General features: G+C 44.4%; 1 protein-coding gene and 1 long non-coding RNA gene across 5 annotated transcripts in view; one reads left to right on the forward strand and one right to left on the reverse strand.

The window, feature by feature from the left end:
• The window catches only part of LOC138566333 (uncharacterized), a 292,266-nt gene extending 290,647 nt beyond the window's left edge, over positions 1 to 1,619 (reverse strand). The window contains exon 1 of the long non-coding RNA XR_011301907.1: positions 1,564 to 1,619. This is a non-coding gene — a long non-coding RNA (uncharacterized lncRNA). The remainder of the gene's footprint in view (positions 1 to 1,563) is intronic.
• The window catches only part of SRGAP3 (SLIT-ROBO Rho GTPase activating protein 3), a 780,680-nt gene that overhangs the window by 674,721 nt on the left and 81,829 nt on the right, over positions 1 to 24,130 (forward strand). For 3 of the 4 annotated variants that reach the window (XM_069643471.1, XM_069643470.1, XM_069643468.1), the window contains exons 11-13: positions 4,756 to 4,783; positions 9,085 to 9,187; positions 17,496 to 17,556. In XM_069643471.1, coding sequence (XP_069499572.1) covers positions 4,756 to 4,783; positions 9,085 to 9,187; positions 17,496 to 17,556 — 192 coding nt within the window. Of the gene's footprint in view, positions 1 to 4,755; positions 4,784 to 9,084; positions 9,188 to 12,764; positions 12,796 to 17,495; positions 17,557 to 24,130 lie in introns of all 4 variants that reach the window. The other variant, XM_069643469.1, reaches the window with a different exon arrangement.

Raw genomic sequence — 24,130 nt, forward strand, 5'->3', positions numbered from 1 at the left:
GATGATCGGGGTCCACCTGGCAACCGGTGATCCATAGCACCGCTGCCACATGGCCGATTCAACACACGATCGCGGAACAGAAGAAAAACATTCAACATACACACTAATTAACCTCACGAGTCATTGGCAACATATGCAGAAGATATGTAAGCACCAGTGGACCGGGCACACCCCCCATTTCGCTTAACCTGAGATCTGTCTGGTGTCTCGGGAGGATAGCTCAGCAGCAATGTGCTAACCTTGGAAGCAAGACGACACGCAGCAACACAGGTTCGATCCCCGGGTCTCTCTGGGTATTAAGCGTGTTATAAGTAACCTATCATATCATAATATCTCTCTTGCGGTGGCCTGACGATCAAGTGTTTAGAATTGCCTAACATCACAGCAGGGATCATATCAAATCATGACCATCTGACACCCGACCATGAGCAACTCAATGGCCAGAATTGGTGGCAGGCAACCATTTATCAAATGTTAGCAAGGCAAAGACACTGGCTCACTGTATGCAATATCAAGGCTTCTTACTAAGAGTAGCCCTGCCGGGAGGTACGCGGCTCAGACGACAGAGTGGAGGTGTTCCTTGTCTCCTCTCTCAGTTTTGGTTCCACTTTAAGAATCCCTAAAGCCCTATCCAAGGCTAACTATGCTTTCATATGTGGCCATATTCGTAGGCCTCATCTTTCAGCTGCCGGAAACATCCGGAAAGACCTCAGCAGCGCTATTCCCAGCTACACGCGCCGCACGTTGACGCGTGTGCACATGGAAGGAATGACTGCCTGGGCCAGCTGGGCTCCCCCCTGGGCTGCATGTCTCTTCTGCCATCGAACAGACCATCTCTATTCTCTCAGGTGCTCTGCGGAGAGCCGGGTCATTAATCACCAGGTAACGGCCTGGCACTTGCTAGACCTGCCATCCCTCACTCTGAGGCTGGAGGGGAACTGTTTAAATGTCATGTCAGAGGCGGCTATAATGGTTCAGCATCCAGAGAGCGACGCCAGATCCATCATCTCAGACGCTTCCGGGGAGCTGGTTTCTGGGGGATGTTAATGGAAGGAAGGAAGAGAGACCATTGTTGTACTTGTTCCCCGGCTGCGGCGCACTGGTCCACAACGCATCTTCCTCCAATTTGGAAAGGCAGGGCTCAATGCCTACCCTACATGTGCCCAAGAGACGTGGTCACTGTGCAAGCACTTAAACCATCCATTTATTCCTAAAAAAAAAACCTAGATGCTGTATCCTCTGGGCTTCCGGCTATCCCACCCCACGAATCGACGACATGAAGAACATCTCGGCTCAGGTTAAGTTCAAAGGTCGACCAGGCCACGAGGATACACAACATGAAGGGTGACTACCCAACTATAGACTTAACATCTGTGCTCTGCTAATGACCTGCATGTCAACTCCGGCTAATCATTATAAATTCCAAGTTCTCCCCACATGAATTGCCAACAGCTTAAAGTGAGTGTTTACCCTCTGCTGGCCATCTATGGCGAAAAGAGACAGATTTAAAACAACTCGCTTTGTGCACAAAACAACACATGAACTAGACCTTGAATTCCTCACCTCCAAGTTCACTTCGCAAGCACGGGGCAGATAACTGCACTCTTCTGAAGCCATGGTCCTCTGCGTGTCAAGAATCAGGAAGGAAACTGACGCGTGCCGCGCCTTGTCATTTCCTATGTTAAGCTGCAGAGCTCCCTCCCGCCTGCACAACATAACATAGCAGGTGCATTTGTAGAGTGCACATTCCCCACCACGAGGGTATCTTGGCGCTATTGACAGATAAAAGTTGTTAATGGTTCCCCAACTCAATGGTAATCATTTTATGGACTTCGGAAAGATGATGGCTGGCTGGACCTGCTAGCACTGAAACCTGTGACTGTGATGTTAAACGTAGATCCCAGTAGTGAATGAATTAGTCACTTAAGCCACAGACGGTTAAAGGTCAAAGGATCGAATCCAAAGGACCGAAATGCAATAGGGTCGAATCAAAAGGACCGAAAACCAAAGGTTTGGGGGGGGACATCCCCAAACCCTTGTTTTTGATGTAAAAAACATTTTTTTTACTATACGAAAACCCAAAAAATATATATATTTAAAAAAAACATTTCGACCCTTTGGTTTTCAGTCCTATTGCCTCGACCCTTTTGCATTTGATCCTTTTGGTGTCGAACCTTTGACTGGACACCGCCACAGACGTGGCCTCATCATAAATAACCCGCTGGATGTTTAGAAAAGAGCTAAAGCGTCGAAGACCTGGCTTGTCTATCACTATTTCTATTATGTTATAGAGTGCTTGATTACCACACACTGGTTTCCTGGCACTCATTTGTTGGAAATAAAGGTCCCCCATGACCCTCAAGCCACGTCTCTTTTGAGGCCACTCATGACAACTGGGAACATACCACAATAAATCGCGGGTCTGCAACATGCAGCTCTCCAGATGTTTCAGACTATGACTTGAATGGAGTTAAAGTCCAAAAGCATCTGGAGGAACAGAGGTTGCAGACCCCTGCAATAAATTAATATAAAAGTCACTGAATAGTTTGAAGTCCTCGACTACATAATAAAAAGAAACATTTCAACAAGGCCTTCTTAATTTTTAAAAATGGGCATTAAAAGGAGAATAGTGAAAATATTTCAGAAAAAAACATAATAAATTTAGCAATCTCCTCATGCTCTAGCGCAGAGGAAGCATCATATAAACATGGGAGATATTAGAATAAAGAGGGCAAATTACCCTCATCCGGGTTAACATCTGATCCATCCTCCTTCCAAAAGGAAAGACCCACCTCGAAATTTCCTCAACAAGTTACGATCGCAGGAGTAGGTTGTGACGGGAAATGCATATTTTCTGGTAGGCTTACCTATGATGTTTACCTTCTGAGCCGTCTCATGATAGAATGTCGACACCTAGAATAAAACACTAGGTTCTTCGCGGACGGGTTCCTTCGCTGGATGGGTGGTCATGAAACAATGGTCCGAGGTATCCAGGACAGGGCTTGCAAAGTCACTCATCATCCTGCAACAGGGTCATTCCAATCACTTTGGGACCAGGGCGGGGGCGTTCTCTTCTTTTATTGAGAGGAGGTCATGCTTGCGGAAGGATCAGTATATAAATCTACGAGCCAGTGGGGCTGGGTTGGAGTCAATGTGACGTCAGTCTCCGTTCATATGACAATAGTTCCTCCCAAAGTCCTATCAGCCGTTAATGGATGCCGGCCTGTTTTACAATCATGTGATGTCTTCATAGAGCAGTCCACTCCCGCCATGGTCACCTATGCGAGTTGGAGATTCTTAGCATGGCACAGGAGTAGGTAGGCAGGCTTGGTTTCAGAAATATACTTGTCAATTAGTATTTAAGTTCTCAATCAGTTTAAAGGTAAACCGCCCATGACTGTACATATAATTTGCTGCCCATAACTGATTAACAGGTTCTTGGTTCTATCTTCTCCAGTTTTTTACAATGAGATTGTTGCCGAAAATGGTCCCCTGAAGCCCCTTCCCCTATTATGTATTCCCTATTCCCCACACCCTCTACCCTTTATAGGCCCTTACATCACCCCTATTTTGCGATTAGTTTATTCAGCGAAATGTTTCCAACAAAAAACGAATCGAAATAAAACTGGCAAGCAAATGAACATAGTACCGATTAAATACTCAAGGTGAAGTTATTACTAAACCTGCCTGTGTCACATCTGTCTGTATCACCCATTCAGCTAATTTCAGTGTTCCCTAATTTGCACCTAAAATACCCCAATATTCCAATTTTAAGAGAAATTGACCTGCAATTCGGGGATCCTGCTTCAATTGGCAAGTGCTTTCTTCATATCTCCCCAACCTTGGGCACTTTGCATTTTGACTTGAAAGATCTGTGACTGTGCCTCTATTCTTGGGTGATGGCTGTTTCCCCGCTGCTCTGGAGAGTTTACCCGTGACTTTAAGGGGTGTTCTGATTTCCATCAAGCGATTCACATTCTGGGAGTTTTGTCCATGAATAGGCATAACCGTTCCCTATTGTTTATGTATACGTTTTAATGTTTTTTTTTAACCTACAAATAAAACAGAACAGGAAACATTTTAACAGTGCAAATTCATTTATGGAAATTTCAAACAAGCCTCCTTCAAGTTTTCAAATATTCTACTAACATCATGAAATACCTAAAAAAAAACTGAATAGATTTTATGAAGCAAGAAAAGGAACATAAATACAAATTCTGCAAAATTTTGCTTTACATTTTCCTCATTTTGGGTTCTCTGCCCATCTTGGAGTGCACACATATAATTGGGAATGTTAATTTCGATCATATTATCACAGTTCCCTAAACCTCTCTCCTACTTTTCCCCTTTTTTTCTTTACTTGTTTCTAACAGGTCCCTCCTTCGTAGTGTTAGCTAGAGACCACTAGTGTTTTAAAATGATCCCCAGTCTTTCTTTGCAGTTGGTTGTCCTAACTCACATTAAGTAATTAATATGTCTTTTATGGGATATGGGTGAGGGTGTTTTCCTGCCGCGGTCTTTTTTTCTATTTTTTCCATCCTCAAGCTGGTAGGACCACATGCACCTCTGGAGAGACATGGGACCGTGCATTCCCAGGTTTATTTCCGATTCCTCATAACCCCAATCATACAGGTCACAAGACACTTTATTGTTATTGACGTGTTGCCCCAAAGGTATACTATGATGGATACTGCATCTGTGACTCCTGTTGGTTCATGCAGTTGTGTAATGGTGATATTTGTTTTCCTTTCCTAGGTGAACGAGCTGAATATGGTACCACAAGGTAAGCAGATCATGCATTTGTTGAGATATTATGTTATCGTAAGCTATAACGCTGTGTATGAGCTCAGGAAATAGTGTAGTCCACTGGTATAAGTTAGCAGACAGGCTCAACTAAAGACAAGGCAGACTCAATCACCACTTGGGTGAGACCGGGGGAGGTTTAATGAGCCAGAGGGAAATAAGAGAGTCTTACAACAAGTCGTTGCCTCTGAAGGCTGATGGGGCAGCTCAGAGGAGTTGACTGATTTTTTGACGCAAAGCCCAAGAGCTATGGTTCCATCACGAAATGAGCTCAAAGCCGACTCAACGTCCTCTAAGTAGCTCAACATATGCTCGCTCTCAATGAGGATTGTAGGTGTGGGCGAAGATTTCAGTGCAATGCCAAACTGTGCATTGCTATTTTCTATTCTACACTTGTGTTATAGTTTGCAACGTAGTGCTCCATCAGTGTTTCTGACATACTACCATAAATGTCTTGAAGATCATCACACCATCACAAACCCAAAGGATGGTCTATCACAGCTTCCGGTCAGGTCTTCCTCATGGATTCTGGACACAGGACTTATAGTGGCCAGATAAGTCAGGGTTTAAGAAGACTCGCTGAAAGACTTGTTCATTCCTAACAAGGGCTCTTCGGCAAGAAATATCTGTGATGGCAAGGAGGCTTTGTACGCATATGGTCTATCGTTCCCTTCTTAGAGGTCATCCTGGATACGTGATTGGGTCTCCTTTAACCTAGCTCATTTAAAACATGGGCTGTGGATTTGTGGATGAAAATTAGGTTTGAAAAATATCTTCTGTTGGAAGCAAGGCTTGTTGTTCCACAGAAGGGATTATTATTTGACTATGGAAGGTTTCCAGTCTCCTATGCTCTGGTCAGCCCAAGTCAAATACAGTGGGATCGGCTAGCAGACACCCTAGACGGGACCTTGCACAAAGGTTTGTTTGGTTGAGAAAAAATAATGTTTCTCTATAGCAACTCAGCTTGGTTTTGGAACCATTAAAGCTAACCCATAAGTAGAATTAGATACTTTAATATAGATCCTTATTTTGTACAGTTATGGGCACTCGCATCTTGCAGCCATCCTGCCTTATTCTGTCAAGTGTTACTGCAGGGCCAGCAAACTCTACAATCACTCATCGAATTGGCTCGGATAGCACAGTATCCATCCCTTTCATTTGAGGAAAATAAGGCTATGCCGTTGGCCTCCCGTGCGCAGTTTCAATGATATCGTTGCTGACGCAGAAACGCATAGGTTTCTGGTTGTGCTACATCACGTCAAGGTCCTCTCTGGGCCCATAAATGGGCCAGCAGAAAAGCAAATGACCCTGGAGTTCAGCCGATTGCAGGTAGATCCTGTGCGACAGCACCATTATCACATTTGTGGTGGATTGATAATACTCTCCGCCAATTCAGGGACCAGGCTACTCGTTCAATCAATATACTCTTTATGTGTACAGCTCGTCCCGATGCAAAGGGCTATTACAATGTTCAACAGGAAAAATACATAACGCAAAGGTTGGAATACACTGGGAAATGCCACATCAAGAAGCCACATGTGGGACGAGAAGAAAGCATAAATAGGGTTCTAGAGAAAATAAAAGGAAGAACTATTCCCACACTATGAGAAACTGTTGTGGTATTACAGGTGTAATATCCAGCACATCTTCTGAAGTTCCTCTAGTTTATACCACGTTGCCCGCGGTTGTGTCTCTCAGTATTAGCAGTGTACCTTTAGATCCAGTTACTACCACGTCTGCAAGCAATGGAGGATCACTGGATCTTCCGTTAACAACTTAAGGCATGGCTCTTTCCAAAGTCAAAATTTAGGACTTTTCCATCAGCACTAACTACCATTGATCAGGGGCTGTTACCCTTTAAAAAATGTAATAGACATTTCATAACTTAACTACTTCCATTGTGTTGGTCCGCTCACACCTGGGTGACCTCAGCAGGCAATCCCCAACTCGGCTGGCCTTCATCACAACCAACATTGCGTGTTGTGTTGTCAGTGTCATTCAACAAGGCCTTGGTGATTTGAATCACATTACAATGCCGCAGAAGTTGGTAGAGTGCAATGCAGGTGCTCAGGTAGTAGTTGGGGCCCATGCAATAGTTGGGACATCATGCTATCCGTCTTGGGATGCTCCAGTACATGGTACATGCCCTTTTTAGGTTCACTCCCTTTAGTCGGTCCACCGCTGGCCTCGTCCGATCTTTCAATGGAAACTATTAGTTGTGCCAGCTTCATGCAGGCCCCTTTTGGGGCAGTCGACGCATAATGGTAATACTCATACGTGAACATTCTGGGCGGTGCCACTTATTTTGGGGCGGACTCCAAAGTATCCATCCAGGTAGCCGAAAATAAAACACTTTTCTAGCAGTCAGACCTGGCTTTATTCTCTTTCTAATTCAGAAGCAAGGTCACAATACATTTTAGATTGGAAAATGTAGTTTTAGTCCTAAATTCCAACTGCGCCAGGATTCGATTTAGTTCGTTGTGTGTGATTATAAATATCTCAATCAATCAATCAATCAATCAATCAATCAATCAACTATATTTAGGGGGAAAAGCGTATAAAGCCAGAAACATTGTATTTCACAGCGCTCAGTCGCAAACGGCTCATTAGCCCAAACCTGATGCACCATCTTGCGTGTTCATTTGTGTATTAGTTTATATACAAAAATGTGTTTTTGAAAGAGGAGGGGGTCCATGCACATTGTTGTTATTAATATAATTGGTATTAGGGTATTTTCGGAGCGCAGGCCCAGCTTCAGGAAGCAATGGAGCACTTTACAGTCACAGGGGGACGAACATGGTGAGGTGGGCAGAGAGACAAGGGAGAAGGGAGCCAGCAACAGAGGAGGGGGAGGGGATGCAATGTGTCATCAGGGTATATACAAGCAAACCAGGGGAGAACGCACTGCACTGCGTTGAATAGATTTCGATTGAACTTTGGGGGTGAGGATGGGAGTGTGGTACAAATGCTTTTTACTGACTGGTTATGAACTCCTAGGTGGCCCTCGGAATAAGCCATCGTTCAGACCCAAATGTACACGTTTCTAAATAATGTCATCAAGTTGGTGCTGCACAGTTATCATTTGGTCTATGGCTTGATTATTTGTGTGTGTATAGCACAGGCTGAGCAACCTAGAGGTGCAGGGATGCAACATGGATGGGCAGTGGGCGTCTGCACCCTGGCCTTGTGCAGATGCCATGTTCATGGGAAAATAAGAGCAGATAATGACGGTTGGTGACAATATACGACAGCTGGCATTTTAGGTCCCAGGTGTTGTGTTTATCACCACCCCCCCATCGAGCTGTGCTCGCCAGTTGCCCTCGAGGAGCTTGTCACGTTGCAAGGAATGGATCACGAGGGAGGAAGAGTAGTTTTAACTGTGCCCCCACTGAGCGCTTTGTGGGTACTGATGACCACTCTGTAGGGGGTTCCCTTTTGGGGTAAATCGTCAGTGGGACCAATGACCCAGGCCATTGGGGCTGGTTGCGCCATTGGTTTCTTAGACCCAATACATACAGTCTCAGGACAGCAGCCTGTCAGATTAGAATAGCTGGAGATTTGTGTTCTCAGCATGGTCCCTTCTGGGAACACCCAGCACAGACTGGCACAGATCTCCTTTGCTCACTCTGACCTCAGGTGCAGTGATAGTCAAATAGGAGATTAAACACCTAATATATATTTGCATGGTGGGATGTTGTGTATCCTAACGATAGCAAGTCTTAGGTCCATCAACTGTGGGGTTTGTCAGATTGTTAGAGCAGTAGATCACCTGCACACCTGGATCAAGGAGAAGTCAGCAAATACCCATTAACGCCTCATGTGCAGCGTAGGGTGGAGGCCTTATAAGATTTGACTTGATAAAGGCAACCTGGTTCAAGCTATGGAACAATATGCTATTGTGCAGCATTCTGTGCTTGACTGGGGCCTCCTTTTGTCCGGAAAATGCACATAATTCCTTAGTTACTAGTAAGTGGCAGGGTGGCTGAGCAGTTCCATGGCATACCGCATGCCCGCACACACACACACACACACACCCACTCACACATGCCCACAAACTCACACACCCACACACAATTAAATATAGTGAAGTTAGACAGGCATCTGGTGACAAAATGCTAGAAATGCACATTTTTGTAAGCCAAAATCCTTTAACGAAGGGATAGTTGCCATACTCCGCAGAAGTGTCGGCCATGTTTTGTGTCTTGCGCATCGCAAGATGATTTCCCGGTCATGTACTTAACATTGTATTCTGTTTGATTTCTTTTGTTTTATTTTTCCCAGGCCCCCATCGCTACCCCCTAAACCACAGAAAATGAGGAGACCTAGGCCTCGTTCCATATATAACTATAAACTCTTTAACGGCAATATGGAGGCGTTCATAAAGGTACCTGCAGCCAGGCAATGTCTAAGTGGTGAGGAGTTCTCTGCTCCGCCTATGCTGGATCCTCTTCCGCCTTTGCTCTGCACCCCTAATATTCACTCTCTTCTTCACTCACTTGGCTGTAGTATGCTCTCTGCCTCCCCCAGCTTGGTTAAGTCCTGCATTAACACGGGTGAGTGTTGGTCAGCGTGATAGAATTTGCTCTAAAAAGGTCACCACCATTCCCTAACCCTGAAAAGGTTTTTCGATGCAGTGTTGTCCTGGGAGTTCATATTGGATATTGTACCGGTAAAATCTTACACTGGATTTGACACAAATGTTTGGAAGCTAGTATGCAGATCTGACTTGGAGGTTCATAGAGCAGGCCTAGTGTATGTGGTTATGAAGCCCACTTGACCTGGAAGTTCATAGATCGGTTCTATCTTGGAAGCGCATAGATCAACTCTGAACTTTTGGTTCATTCAGTAGATCATACATATATATTCATAGCATAAATCAGACCTAACCTGATGGTTTATAATGTAGATGCTGCCTTGAGGTCTGTAGAGCAGACCTGACCAGATGTTTATAAAGTAGATGTAACCTTGAGGTTTGTAGAGCAGACCTGACCTGGTGGTTTATAAAGTACATGTAATCTTGTGGTCTGTAGTGCAGACCTGACCTGATGTTTAGAAAGTAGATGTACCTTGAGGTCTGTAGAGCAGACGTGACCTGATGGTTTATAAAGTAGATGTAATCCTGAGGTCTGTAGAGCAAACCGGACCTGATGGTTACAACGTAGATGTAAAGTTGAGGTCTGTAGAGCAGACCTGACCTGATGTTTACGAAATATATGTAACCTTGATGTCTGTAGAGCAGACCTGACCTGCTGTTTATAAAGTATATGTAACCTTGGGGTCTGTAGTGCAGACCTGACATGATGTTTATAAAGTATATGTAACCTTGGGGTCTGTAGAGCAGACCTGGCCTGGTGATTGTAAAGTGGATGTAACCTTGAGGTCTGTAGAGCAGACTTGATCTGATGTTTATAAAGTAGATGTAACCTTGAGGTCTGTAGAGCAGACCTGACCTGATGTTTATAAAGTAGATGCAATCTTGATGTCTGTAGAGCATACCTGACCTGATGATTGTAAAGTGGATGTTACCTTGAGGTCTGTAGAGCAGACCTGCCTGACCTGATGTTTACAAAGTAGATGCAACCTTGAGGTCTGTAGAGCAGACCTAACCTGGTGTTTATAAAGTATCTGCAACCTTAAGGTCTGTAGAGCAGACCTGACCTGATGTTTACAAAGTAGATATAACCTTGAGATCTGTAGAGCAGACCTGACTTCGAACTTGATAGAGCTGATCTACTTTATGAATCAGATGTCACCTGGAGCATTAGAGGGCAGGTATGATCTGGACAGTCATAGATCACATCTGACCTAGAGCTTGATAAAGCAGATCTGACTTACGTCTTCATGTGACAGATATGATCTGCCAGCTCATGGAGCAGAATACATTTTAAAGTCTTTTGGGTATCTTTTGGTGTGGATTTAAAATTCTTCCTATCGGGTTAACTCCCGTATGACCTAATTTTGCTTCCTGGCAACAGCATCACATTTTAGCTTGATATACCCCTGCAGCTACCATCTCTAGATCGGGGCAGACTCTATTGGTATATACACTGCTTTGGAGTTGCTCTTTTGGATAGGCGAAGGAATCTTGTGAACCATTGATTGTTCTCAGGTGTTCTGGTGGTTCCATTTGCATCACCATTCTGTATCCTTTCGAGAAATAGAGATCACCCATTGTTCCCGGGTAGGATCTCCAGTACAGGAGACCACATGAAGCATGAGGTCCCATTTGTAAATGTGTAATCACTTAACTGGCTCTAAACTATCTCATACCAAAATGTGCCACCCTTCTGTTAATGTTAATGTCTTCAAAGGTAAGTAGACCTAGTATGGCAATAACACTCAATTTAATATAGAGTCAAGTACTTGATTTTTTTAGGGAACAAAATTCAAGCCATGTGTGGTGAAAATGTGATGTTCCCTTTTTGAGATAATGATTGCTTGCCTAGGTGGCATAAACATTAAACTGAATAAGGTACATCAGTGCACCCTATTTTGGCATCTCTAATTAACTGTTTAAACCTATCAGAGGTTGTAAAGCTAAACAGTGCACGCTCCATGCGGAACATCCTTCAGAGAGCATAGCATAAGGACCGTCACAGCCTTGGCTGGCTCCCTTATGCTAAGAAAGTCTAATTTACATCATTGTCTGTTGCACAATTGACCCCTAAAAAAAGCTTGAGCCTCCAATTGTGACTAACAGGCAGCTCAGATTAACCCCAGGTAAATACACTTGGTAGCCAGACCAGGTGGCAGGCAGTTTCCAGTTTAAGAGCCCTTGGTATAAAATAGCACACCTTTCGAAAGGTGGGGTAATTTCTAAGTTAGAGCACATTTAAAGAATCACTGCTTAAACGGGCAGCACAGGATCCAATAGCAGTTATGTTTCAAGCACCCTGTGGTGAACACCTCACACCCACACAGGTGTGATAGTTACCCAGTTTTTCTGGTACTCAATTAATCGTCCTCAGGAGGATGAAGGGTTGAGTTTAGAGCAGGGGTTTGCAACCTTTGATGTTTCAGACTACAATTCCCATGATATCTGGCTATTTACTATGCTGGTTAGGGATGATGGGAGTTGTAGTCCATAACCTCTGGAAAGGCAAACGTTGGAGACCCCTGGTTTAGGGCGAAGGGTCAAGACTAATGTGTTTGCTTGTTCGCCTAATGAAATGGCAGGGACGAGCTAAAAACAATGTACTGGAATTTCCAGTAGTGCAGAAGTGCTGCTCAAGCATTCCCAACCCTCCCATTGTGGCCAACTCTTCTTCCTTTGGACAGCAAGAAGCAGATGGTTGAGCTCTGCAGCCGCTCTGTGGGCACTCTTTTTTACGATGACAACTACGCCTAGACATAAACCGACAGGGGAAGTTAACTAGTGCAGGAGCATCGTGGTGCAGTTCAAATGGTGTGTTTATCCAATGGCAGCTCAGTAAGCAGGGGCCTGCAACCTTTGGCTCTCCAGATGTTTTACACTAGAAAACCGAACAGCCCTCGCCACGTAGTCAAGGGTGAGGGATCATGCGAGCTGCAGTCCAAAACATCTGGAGACCCACAGGGTACAGACCCCTGCGGTAGTGCAAGATGAAACGGCTCCATATTACATAGAAAGTCAATGGCGAGCTGCACGATGGAGGTCGCATAGAACATGTGTGAAGTAAAGTGGTATCCACTGGGTGGTCAGTGGCGAGTCTTCTTTCCATGCATTCCGCATTCGGGAGAATCTGCCCTGGGAATGCTTCCCATCCCAGCAGTCCCTAGCCGACACTCCGGGAGGTTCAGAGGGCACCCTAGGCTGGTCTCACACTTCACCACTGTAGCTTGCTGTGCACCTGAGCTTCTGCTGGCCCTGTGGGCGGGGCCTGTTTCCTTCACTGGCCTCATTCTCGCTTCACTTCTCTCCTTTTGTTTCCCTGCTCTCCTGCTGCTGCTGCTGCTGCTTTCTTTCCCCCTTTCTCTGTCAGAGGAAGAAGGAACGCTCGAGCCCGGAACCAGGTATTTATGACAGTCAAGACTCCATGATTGAGAGACATGGATAGTGGTGGGCGATGGGAGGGCGGGTTAGGGGAGGTGGAATGGAGCCGATTGGGGTCAGTGCTGGTTCTGCTGATGGCAAAATAACATGGCATGTATGTCCAGAAGATGCAGATATGTTCAAGCAGACAAGTGCATATTAGAACTAACATGCATAGGCCGCACCTGGCATATGTGCATACTTGCATGGGCGTACACAGACCACTGCAGACATGCATGCAGGCAAGCATGGTTCTGGACAGATCCCCAGATGTGTGAAAACAATCATGGGCACCACCACAAATATGCGTGTATACAGACACGTGCCTGCTTAGACCACCACTAACATGCATACACACATGGATGTAAACACGCAATGACATATAGATGTGCTTGCAAGCATGACAATATGCAGATCATCAATGGCACATGCGCATACTTGCATGTACATACATAGACCAGCAGAATTATGTGTACATACAAGAATGAGCATGCTTAGACCACCACCGACATGTAGGCATATGCACATGGACATATACATGCAATCACAGCGATATGTACATACAAGAATGAAAACGTACAGGCCATCCAAGGAATATGTGCGTATTAACATGGAGATAAACTACCCACCAGAGACATGTGCGCACAGTAGCATGAACATACACAGACCACAACAGGTTCATATATGCATGGGTATGTACAAGCCGATAGTAGACATGTGCACAAGCATGTCTTGGCATACAGTGATGACTTCTGATGTATGCATACAAACATGGGCACACACAAACCTCCAAATGCATCTGTGCAAACAAGCAGGAGCATGCACAGAGTGCTGTATACATGTGCATGTACAAGCATGGGCATGAACAGGACAGGGCAGACATGAGTGCATACACAGACACCAAAGTCAGATGTGCATCAAAACATGGCATATCCAGACCCCTGCAGACATATATGTATTCAGTGCTTTAAGTGGGTTACGAAAACACAAGAAGGGCTTTATAATGGGGGCGTGGGCAAATTGCTCTGGGATGTGGCCTACAGGAGGGGCATATGACTTAGGCAAGCAATTCACCACAATGCCCTGCAAGCATGTACTTGGGGGCTACCCAGCATGGTCTCGGGTGGTCCTGTTTGCATCCAGTCTGCTACTGTAAATAACACTCCTCCTGGTTATAATTATAATTGTTTTTTTTATAACGTGCTTAACACTGGAGGAGTTTCAATGTGCAGACCCGGGATTTGAAGCTGTGTTTCTCTTCGTCGTTTTCCTTTGAAGACCAAAGCATTGCCACTGAGCTATACTTCCCATGGTTCAGTTTGCAAGTAAACTGCTGGGTATAAATGATGTCCTTTCTGAGGTGAGGTATAAGCACCTCAATCAGCGAGCAAATCACCTTCATTCTGTAAATAGCCAGGCCCAGTGTGCTTAATAGCTCTTAAGTGCTCACTTAGGGTTTCAGCAAACCTGCTGTCTGCCTATCCCTATATGTAGCTATGAACCCCCTGCTCATATTCCCCAGGGAGGCACCAATCTTCTCAGGTAAAAAGCCCTGTCATTTTAAATGTGCTTTTACTGGCCAGGGCCAGACATCAAGGTGTTAACATATCACTGACCTCTTCAGGGTATCAACCCATTACTGCACAGCTGGAAATACCAAGGAAAAAATGTCGAAATAGTGACTGTGCGTTTCACCGCTATTACATGTGGGGGAGTGGGTTAGGGTAATACAAAATATGAGTGGTGTTTGGGTGGGCTGCGGGGGCGTCTCCCGCCGCTTATAATTGTGGTGACATGTGTGCACAAAAAAATTCAAAATCGTAATTTTTTCGTTTTCGGTCTGTCCAGCGGGCAGACAGGTTGCCGCCACATAGTTATTTCATAGCAAAATGGGGTTTGATCCAGCTCGAATCAGATTTTAACATGTAAACAATGGGGTTTGAACCTGCTCAAATTAGATTTTAACATGTAAACAAAGGGGTTTCTACCAGCTAGAATCAGATTTAACATAACTACCCAATGGAGTTTGAACCAGCTTGAATCAGATTTTAACATGTAAACGATGGGGTTTGAACCAGCTTGAATCAGATTTTAACATATCTAAACAATGGGGTTTGAACCGGCACTTATCAGGTTTTAACATGACTAAACAATGGGGTTTGAACCAGTTCGAATCAGATTTTAACATATCTAAACAATGGGTTTGAACCAGCTTGAATCAGATTTTAACATATCTAAATAATGGGGTTTGAACCAGCTCTTATCAGGTTTTAACATAACTAAACAATGGGGTTTGAACCAGCTTGAATCAGATTTTAACATATCTAAAGAATGGGGTTTGAACCAGCTCTTATCAGGTTTTAACATAACTAAACAATGGGGTTTGAACCAGTTCGAATCATATTTTAACATATCTAAACAATGGGGTTTGATCCAGCTCGAATCAGATTTTAACATGTAAACAATGGGGTTTGAACCAGCTCGAATCATATTTTAACATATCTAAACAATGGGGTTTGATCCAGCTCGAATCAGATTTTAACATGTAAACAATGGGGTTTCAACCAGCTAGAATCACATTTTAACATTTAAACAATGGGGTTTCAACCAGCTAGAATCAGATTTTAGCATAATTACCCAATGGAGTTTGAACCAGCTCGAATCAGATTTTAACATGTAAACGATGGGGTTTGAACCAGTTCGAATCAGATTTTAACATATCTAAACAATGGGTTTGAACCAGCTTGAATCAGATTTTAACATATCTAAACAATGGGGTTTGAACCAGCTCTTATCAGGTTTTAACACAACTAAACAATGGGGTTTCAACCAGTTCGAATCGGATTTTAACAGTTCTAAACAATGGGGTTAGAACCAGCTTGAATCAGAATTTACCATATCTAAACAATGGGGTTTGAACCAGCTCTTATCAGGTTTTAACATAACTAAACAATGGGGTTTGAACCAGTTCGAATCGGATTTTAACATATCTAAATAATGGAGTTTGAACCAGCTTGAATCAGATTTTAACATGTAAACAATGGGGTTTGATCCAGCTCGAATCAGATTTTAACATGTAAACAATGGGGTTTGAACCAGCTCGAATTAGATTTTAACATGTAAACAATGGGGTTTCAACCAGCTAGAATCAGATTTTAACATGTAAACGATGGAGTTTGAACCAGCTCGAATCAGATTTTAACATATCTAAAGAATGGGGTTTGAACCAGCTCAAATGAGATTTTAACATGTAAAGAATGGAGTTTGAACCAGCTTGAATCAGATTTTAACATGTAAACGATGGGGTTTGAACCAGTTCGAACCAGATTTTAACATATCTAAACAATGGGGTTTGAACCAGCTCGAATCAGATTTTAACATGCAAACAATGGAGTTTGAACCAGCTCGAATCAGATTTTAACATGTAAACGATGGGGTTTGAACTAGCTCGAATAATATTCTAACATATCTAAACAATGGGGTTTGAACCAGCACGAATCATATTATAACATATCTAAACAATGGGGTTTGAACCAGCTCGAATCAGATTATAACATGGGGTTTGAACCAGCTCGAATCAGTTTTTAACATATCTAAACAATTGGATTTGAACCATCTCGAATCAGATTATAACATATCTAAACAATGGGGTTTGAACCAGCTGGAATCCGATTTGAGAATATCTAAACTGTGGGCGTTAGAACTGGCTCAAATCAGATTTGAACAGTGGGGGTACGGCCAGCTTGAATCACATTTCACCTAAACTGACTGATTGATTCTAAAGTGATTTGACCCTTTATGTGAATGAATCGAAGCGTAATTCGAGGCAAGCACTTTAAGGGTTGGCCATGTCTAATTTGAACATGAACATGTCAACATACAATTGGGCACACAAAAAAAAGCCTGGGCAGAAAAACTTGTTTCAACATTACACAGACACATGCACTCATGCCTGCAGTGATACGTATGTTTGGATGGCCAGTTACATAGGGGGAACAGACGTCCCGGTTTTGCAGGGACTCGCACGTTATTTACCACTCTTTCTCGGTGTCCCGACACTTTTTTCTGTTCAAATACCCAGTCCCGGGATTTGGGGGTCAGGTACATACAGTCCCGGTTTTTTGTCATACTGATGGAAAAAATATTATCATCAGGTCGGATGGCGCGCTTAACAAAGGTCCTCTCTCCCCCAATCAGCGTTCTTTGACCACAAAATACTCTGGGAAAGGCCACCAACATAGAAGTAGGACTGCAGTTTAATTTGAGTCCAGTTTGTATTTTAGTCCTTCTTTGGTGTTTATTACAGAACTAGATCTACTTCTATGTCAGTGGCCTGTCACGTTTTTCTTTTTTGAACATCTGGTCACCCTACAGTTACACCCCCAGAAAACATGGGCACACATCACAGACACCCACCCAGTCCCATGACCCCAGACACCACCCGCACCTGTACAGAATCTCAGTGATTTACACCATTGGAATCGCAAATTAATAGACACATAGGGCCTGATTTAGAAAGTGTTTTTCAATGGGATTTTCCCCCCTCTCCAAACAAGGGTCGCTGCAACCATTGGACACATCCGCACACGCTTGCACGAGTTCTTTGCTGCGTGTGTCTTTTTCATATGTGATCGCTGCGGTTGGAGCAAGTAGTCACTAAAACCTCTGTTTCTGTTTGAAGGACTCCGGGCAGGCCATTCCGCTGGTGGTCGAGAGCTGCATTCGATATATCAATTTATATGGTAAGTTGACACCGCATCAAGACTCAGAAATGAGTTGCGCAAGGCGGACTCATCTTTAGCTTGTGCTATGCCGCCCTCTAGAGGCCAGAACTAAAAGTCGAAGCATACGGTAGCACTGCTCACTGCACTATGTTAAGAGGTATCATGCTTTTTAAACGTACATATCTTGGATTATAAATGCGAAAATTGGGGTGAACAGACGTCCGGGTTTTGTAGGGACTGTCCTGGTATTTACACCTCCGTCCCACGGTCCCCAGGATATTTTAAGTTTAAAAACCCTGTCCCGGGATTTGGGTATTGGGTGGATACCATCCCGGTTTTTGGTCAGATGTCATGATTTGTGCCAAAAACCGGAATGGTATCTACCTGAACCCCAAATCCCGGACGGGTTTTTAAAATTTAAAATATCCTCGGGACCCCGGGCACTGTAACCGGACATGCCACCCACATAGAAGTAGGACTACAGTTTTTACCGCTGGTGCTTATACCATGACAAACTGCACTCGTCATGGTGCAATCGTTTTCTAATATGTCCAAGTGTTTTTAAAAATAGGGCAATCCTTGCCCTAGTGCTAATACCGTGCAAACTTTGCAATTGCACCGGTGCAAAATTTCTGTAATCTGGCCCCAGGTCGACGTATCGAGGCAAGGTGTCCGATGTGCCAGGCAGAACTAAGGAATCTGGCACTGTTGTTCATTTCCACCCGGCATATGACTCACAAAGGAAAAGGTTACTGCTCCCTCTTTTTAAGGGAAATTGATTCATGCAAAATCGCCCAGTGCTGTATTTTTTACTAAATGCAGAATCTCCACTCTAGGCGTGGGCTCTATCCCTCTATATAGGAGGAGCCTGGAGACTACGGCAAAAGGAAAGGACAGAGAAAACCTGAAGGTCCCAGGAATACCGTCACGTTATAATAGTTTGCAGTATAGAGTTTTAAATCTATCAAATATGCTTGAAACCTTTTAGATCTGTTAGGGGTGTCAAATGATGTTCACATGTGTTATTATAGGTGTATTATTGTGTATTTTATATTTGATTATATATTTATGCTATAAACTAATTTGCTGCTACTTTTTATGGACAAAAATGTCCGAAATAAATAATGTTGACTGACTGACTCTAATTCTATTTGTTAGTGGACTTGTGAAAGTGACCAAGGTCTGTGAATGCACGCGGGATTAGGCCTCGCCTTTCTCAATGGGCAGTATCATTATCTCGCTATAGACAGTGCATTTGTGAGCATATGCCCCCAGCAAGGTCAGAAGCACTGTGACCAGTAAGGTCATCGAGCAGGCACAATGTGCGAGTTGTGTTTTCTTCATTCCCCATCATTTGCCCAATCATACTGAACAGACGCCAGGAAATGACGAGGTAGGATGCAGACTTGGGTTGGGAGTTAACCAATCAGAATTGATTAGACGTCCTTGTTATTCATAGACGTTCTGACTTGGGAGTTTGTGGATGATGTGACCAAGGCGGTCACGCAATGGACAAGACCCGAACCTATACCAGCACATTAGAACAGAGCTGGGCTGCGACCCAAAAGTGACCCTGCACGTGTTTTTCAGAGTGGCCCCATATTAAAATATGCTGGAAGATTTGTAACCAAGAACTTACTTCATGCCACCCATAAAAGGCCTGTGGTGCAGAGGCTCACCTGGAAATCTCCAGAGTTCCCTGTAGGCCAGTCCACCACTGGACCCTAAACGAAAGGTCTTATGAGAATTCTACTCATAGGTCCATGAGCAATCCGACTGTGAAGGTATTGCAGAGAATGCGGCTAGGACGCTTAAGGGCCAGTCCAGACGTAGACATTTCTAGAAAATGCTGAAAATATGTAGAGGAAGTGTTGCGGACAGGCAGGGAGGTGGTTGCGTAACCAGCTCTTGATGCGCATGTTCCGGGGCCAGAGGAGACATGTACATTCTTGACGGTGATATGTGCCAGATGTACCTAGAGAAGGTGGCGATAGAATGTTCTGTGAGCAGACATGAGCAATCTGGGACTGGCCTATAGGGCAATAGAGCAATGCTCCCTAAGTACAGGCCTAACACGCTAATAGGTGCCAGTTCTTTTCCTCTCCATTGCCCAATTTCTTTCTTTTTTCTCAAAGGTGGGTCAGTTTAAGTGACTCCACAAGACAGTTTGTAGTTTTGACCAATATTACTGACCAACTATTCATTCGGAGCGAGAGCAGAGGGAGAGCAGTCTTCTGCAGTCTTTTTACGCTGTCTACGCTGCCTGTAGTGCCTTAAACCTGCCATTTTTCGCGGAGCGGTGAGCGGAGCGAGAGCAGAGGGAGAGCAGTCTTCTGCAGTCCGCTGCTGACAGCTGAGGACAATGGAGGTGAGAGAGACATTAAATCAGACTGAAATATCGGAGACTCAGCCTCACCAGTTTTACCAACCCACTAATACCAATACAATGAACCTCCCTCCCCCGGAGCAGCTCCCTAGAATTCTACGAAGTTCTCTGAAATCAAGCAAAAGTAACACTATGAACCTTAAATCTACGCTAACTATTCAAAAACAAAAAGATCAACGACTACCGCCAAAAGCAACGATAGTCGTCTCTCCAGCTACTAAAACCTCAACAAATGCAGCGAATATTATTCTTTTCCCGACCCAAGCTTCAGGGATCACAGGAATTAGTGAACAAAGACCCGAACATATCCACGGGACTGTGGCGGGATTTGAGGCAGGACTTCTAAGTGCCTCGAACATTTCCTTTGAATCAATAGACTCGCAATCAATCCCCTTGACTGACACGTCTGTAAATGCGTCGGAAATCTCAGACTCAGAAGGGGACTTAAAAGAGAGAACAATAGAACTACACGGTCAAATCACCGAATCAAATAAAAACAAAAATATTTTACCAGACATACCTGTATCCCCGGTCTCTCCGGTGACATGGACTTGCGGGGGGAGACCCCGGGACGCATCGCTTTTCGATGGATTACAGCCGCCTCTACCCCCTCACGCTGGCAGTCAGCCCCCTGCCCGGCAGGCTCTGCCTTCCCGTCTCGGAATCGAGACGAGTGGTGCTCGGGACTCTCCCGTCGGAGGACGGGCGACCCAGGCACCTGTGCATCCAGCCACAGGCAGGGGGAGTGTGGCCGCGGGAAGCAGCATGTCGGGGGAGAGGTCAAAGGGGTTTGTCCCCAAAGAACCCAGCGCGACCGCCATCCATGCGGTGGATTCTCCGGGAAACCAGGACGCGAGTGTGGAGGAAATTGCGAGCTCATAGCCCGCCCAGGACGATGTCGTCTCACTGCCGGTATCAAGGGGCCCCATCAAGGGATCTACGACGGACACATTGTTCAACACAAACTCAATGACAAGTACGGTGGCGGCCCAGTACCATGCCTCTCAAGATGCATTTCGAAATAAAAAAAACCCTCACTTGGTCCCCCAAGAAATAGCCGGTGATAAATGTCCCACACAGGGAACTGTGGTTGTAGAGGGGGTGTCATTGTGTGGATTCCCAAAGAACTTGCCCATCCATCAAAGTAATCCATGCGCAATACTGCTCACGGACTCGCTTTTGGATTTGACGAGTGCCCAAGTGGAGACAGCCACGACATCGGAACCGCCAACTAAACTCTCACAGGAACCTCCAAAACAAACCCAAAAGAGAAAGAGAATATACTCCTCAAACGTCAAAGTAAAAGGACACAGAGCTAGAAAAACAGGAAAGTTAGCCCTACCGGCCCCCCTTTTGTCAAGTGCCCTGAAAGACTTTATAAATAAACAATTTTAAAAAAAACTAGAGCAAACAAAAGAATTATCGGACGCTGAAATGCTAGAGGTAATCCAGGATCTACCGCCGGTGAGCAAATCACGGAAATTAACCAATGAAATGCCGGGTCTGCCAAACCAGGCACAGATGCAAACAGTTGAAAGCATCCAACCGAGGGGGGAGAAAGAAGTCCTGGAACCCCCAAGAAACGAACGGCTAGCTGAAAGGGGTGAACCAAGTAAACAACTTAGGATCGATCGGAACAGTGAAAGGGGCGAACATCAAAAAAGTACCAACTCAGAGGGGGTCATTCGATTACCTATGGATAAATCACACACGCCGGAGGTCAATCCGAAAGGGGCTTCTAAACCATCTAGCCCCTCGAACAGGACTTACAAATCTCGTCCACGCCTAAAAAACTTCCAGCCCGACAATCCAGTCCATACGTGATGTCTCCAGATATTTGTCTCCTGCCAGACGGTCGGTTTTCAGATGTGGCGACTTTTAATCCCGACGCTCTCCCGTATGTGATAAACCAAGCACCCCAACAAACATCTCACCTTAGATCTCCCCCAAAAAATCGAAGACTGAGTGAAATTGCGACTCCAGGTAATAAAGACTCTCCTTCAAAAAAAACAGACCTCCCAATCATCATGTCAGCTATCACCATTGCTTTGGCCCCTTTTTGTAAGCTTTACGAAGCAATTAATGACTCATTGAAAGACAGCACGGTTTTAAACGCAATGATGCATAGCAAACTGATTTTTGTTGAAGGATTTATCACAGCACTAGACCAAAAAAATAAAGACTGTAGCGATACTTGGGACGAAAAGCTGAGCAGGATAGAAGAAGTTTTGTCTCGTTTAAAACAAGCCTCCCCAGCTACAGTGGACAAGGAATCTCAGACTGATGGGCAAACCGTGCCTCGAGACCTGGCACCGGTTTTTATTAGGCAACCAGAAAAGCTTCCTCATACCACCACAACAGTGTCTAACCAACAGAAAATGAGTGAAATATTAAAATCAGTAACACCTGCAATTATAAGTAAACCATTATTGAAAATCGTAAAGAGAAACGAACCGAGAGAAAGCGGAGATCAAACAATCTCGGCTCTCGACCCTCTGATGGTAAAAAGAAACAAACAAACAGAACGAGTAAAAGAAATCATGACTTTACCTGAGCTAATTGAAAGCGCAAATAACTCAGTAATTTGTACGTCTTCCTCTCCGAGATCGGTTGAAGAATTTATAACCCAGAGCTCACTAATGGCTCTGCACTTAGCCAGCACTTAGATGAAACCAAGGTGATTTCAATGAACCCTACGGCCACGAAAGGCGTTCATGTTCAAAATATCAATCCTACTGATGTTTCTAATGCTCTGACACAAGAAAAAAAACCTGAAGGAAAAAAACCAGAAAAAAAAAACCGGAAAAAAAACCCCCCGAAGGAATGGACCCCATCGGTGTTCCAGTTTCGATAACTCGCAACATTCCAAAACAATCTACAGACTCAGTCCCTGACTCTTCTCGGAAAAAGAGTCCACAGAGAAACACCAGAGACGATCGTGCAAGACAGAGTGGTCCTTCCCTATCGAAGACACGTCTTTTTAAGATTGAGCAAACGTCCTCAGCGGACCAGTATATGGTCTTAAACCGCAATATGGTGCTGAAAATACTCAAAAAGACTAAAACTCTGCAAAACTTAAAATCAGACGATTTCGTACTTATAGAACCTTACCACAGTAAGAAACTAGCAAAGGCGTACCTGCATATCAAACAACGAGCTTTGAAAGATCTCTCTCAAGACGCCTATTTGGATTAAGCACACCTAGGGTTCAGTTTATTCGAGATCTCTACGTCGATCCAGAGAGACTCGTCAAGATACACCCACAGGACTTCCCCAAAAAGGAACTATAGGTTCAAATCTAGAACCGAAGACCTATATAGACCTGGAAGAGGAGGCCAAAGTCCACAAACTTCATCCCAGTGGCCGAATAAGTCAAGAAGAGACGAAAGATTTGAATACAGACAAGAGAGGAGACAAAACCATAAGTCTGTTCGAGATATAGATCAAGCCTCATCAGAACGCTTTCGCGACCAGGAAAGGAGACCTTTACGGACTGAGTCTCTGTTAGGAAGAAAAGCAACCAATCGAACCCACCATGAAACAGAAAATGAAACAAAGAAGGGTAAATGGAGCTGGTTCCGCAACATTTTAACGCCAGGGCAAGCAAAATAGCAATCATCAAGGGATGCAAAGCCAATGATACCCGCATCCCATTCGTCTGCGACAATTCCAATAAGCAATACTTTAAGTATAGCATCTTGGAACACTAGGGGACATGTACACCTTACCAACTCTGAGAGCCATGATCTCAGCGGCTATGACATCATTTGCCTTCAAGAGACTTGGCTGTGTGAATAACCGGCACTCGATGGCTACTCTATTGAAATATCACCGGCCCACAAGGGACCACTAGGCCGCCCTTCATCGGGTCTACTTACAGCGACTAGGATTGGTTCCGGGGTAGCAATTACGAAGGTGGTAAAGAGGACATATGAAATTCTGGCAGTCCTAACCGCATGGAATTCAAGAACTTCCAAGACTAAGCCCGAATCACAAGAGCTGGTAGCAATAATAAATGTGTACTGGAACCCCCAAAAGACTTCAACTGTGAACATGTGTGAAGAAGTAACTAATACAATTGACGAAATCTCTATCAACTACAAATCTTTCAACATCATGATCTGTGGTGATCTTAATTCCAACTGCGCAACGTCCAGTTCAAATGAAAGAAATCGATCTACTAATTCAACCTCGCTAAACAGGGGT

This window comes from Ambystoma mexicanum, chromosome 2p (assembly GCF_040938575.1).
Source record: "Ambystoma mexicanum isolate Mex_15411 chromosome 2p, UKY_AmexF1_1, whole genome shotgun sequence".
Classification (NCBI taxonomy): Eukaryota; Metazoa; Chordata; class Amphibia; order Caudata; family Ambystomatidae; genus Ambystoma; species Ambystoma mexicanum.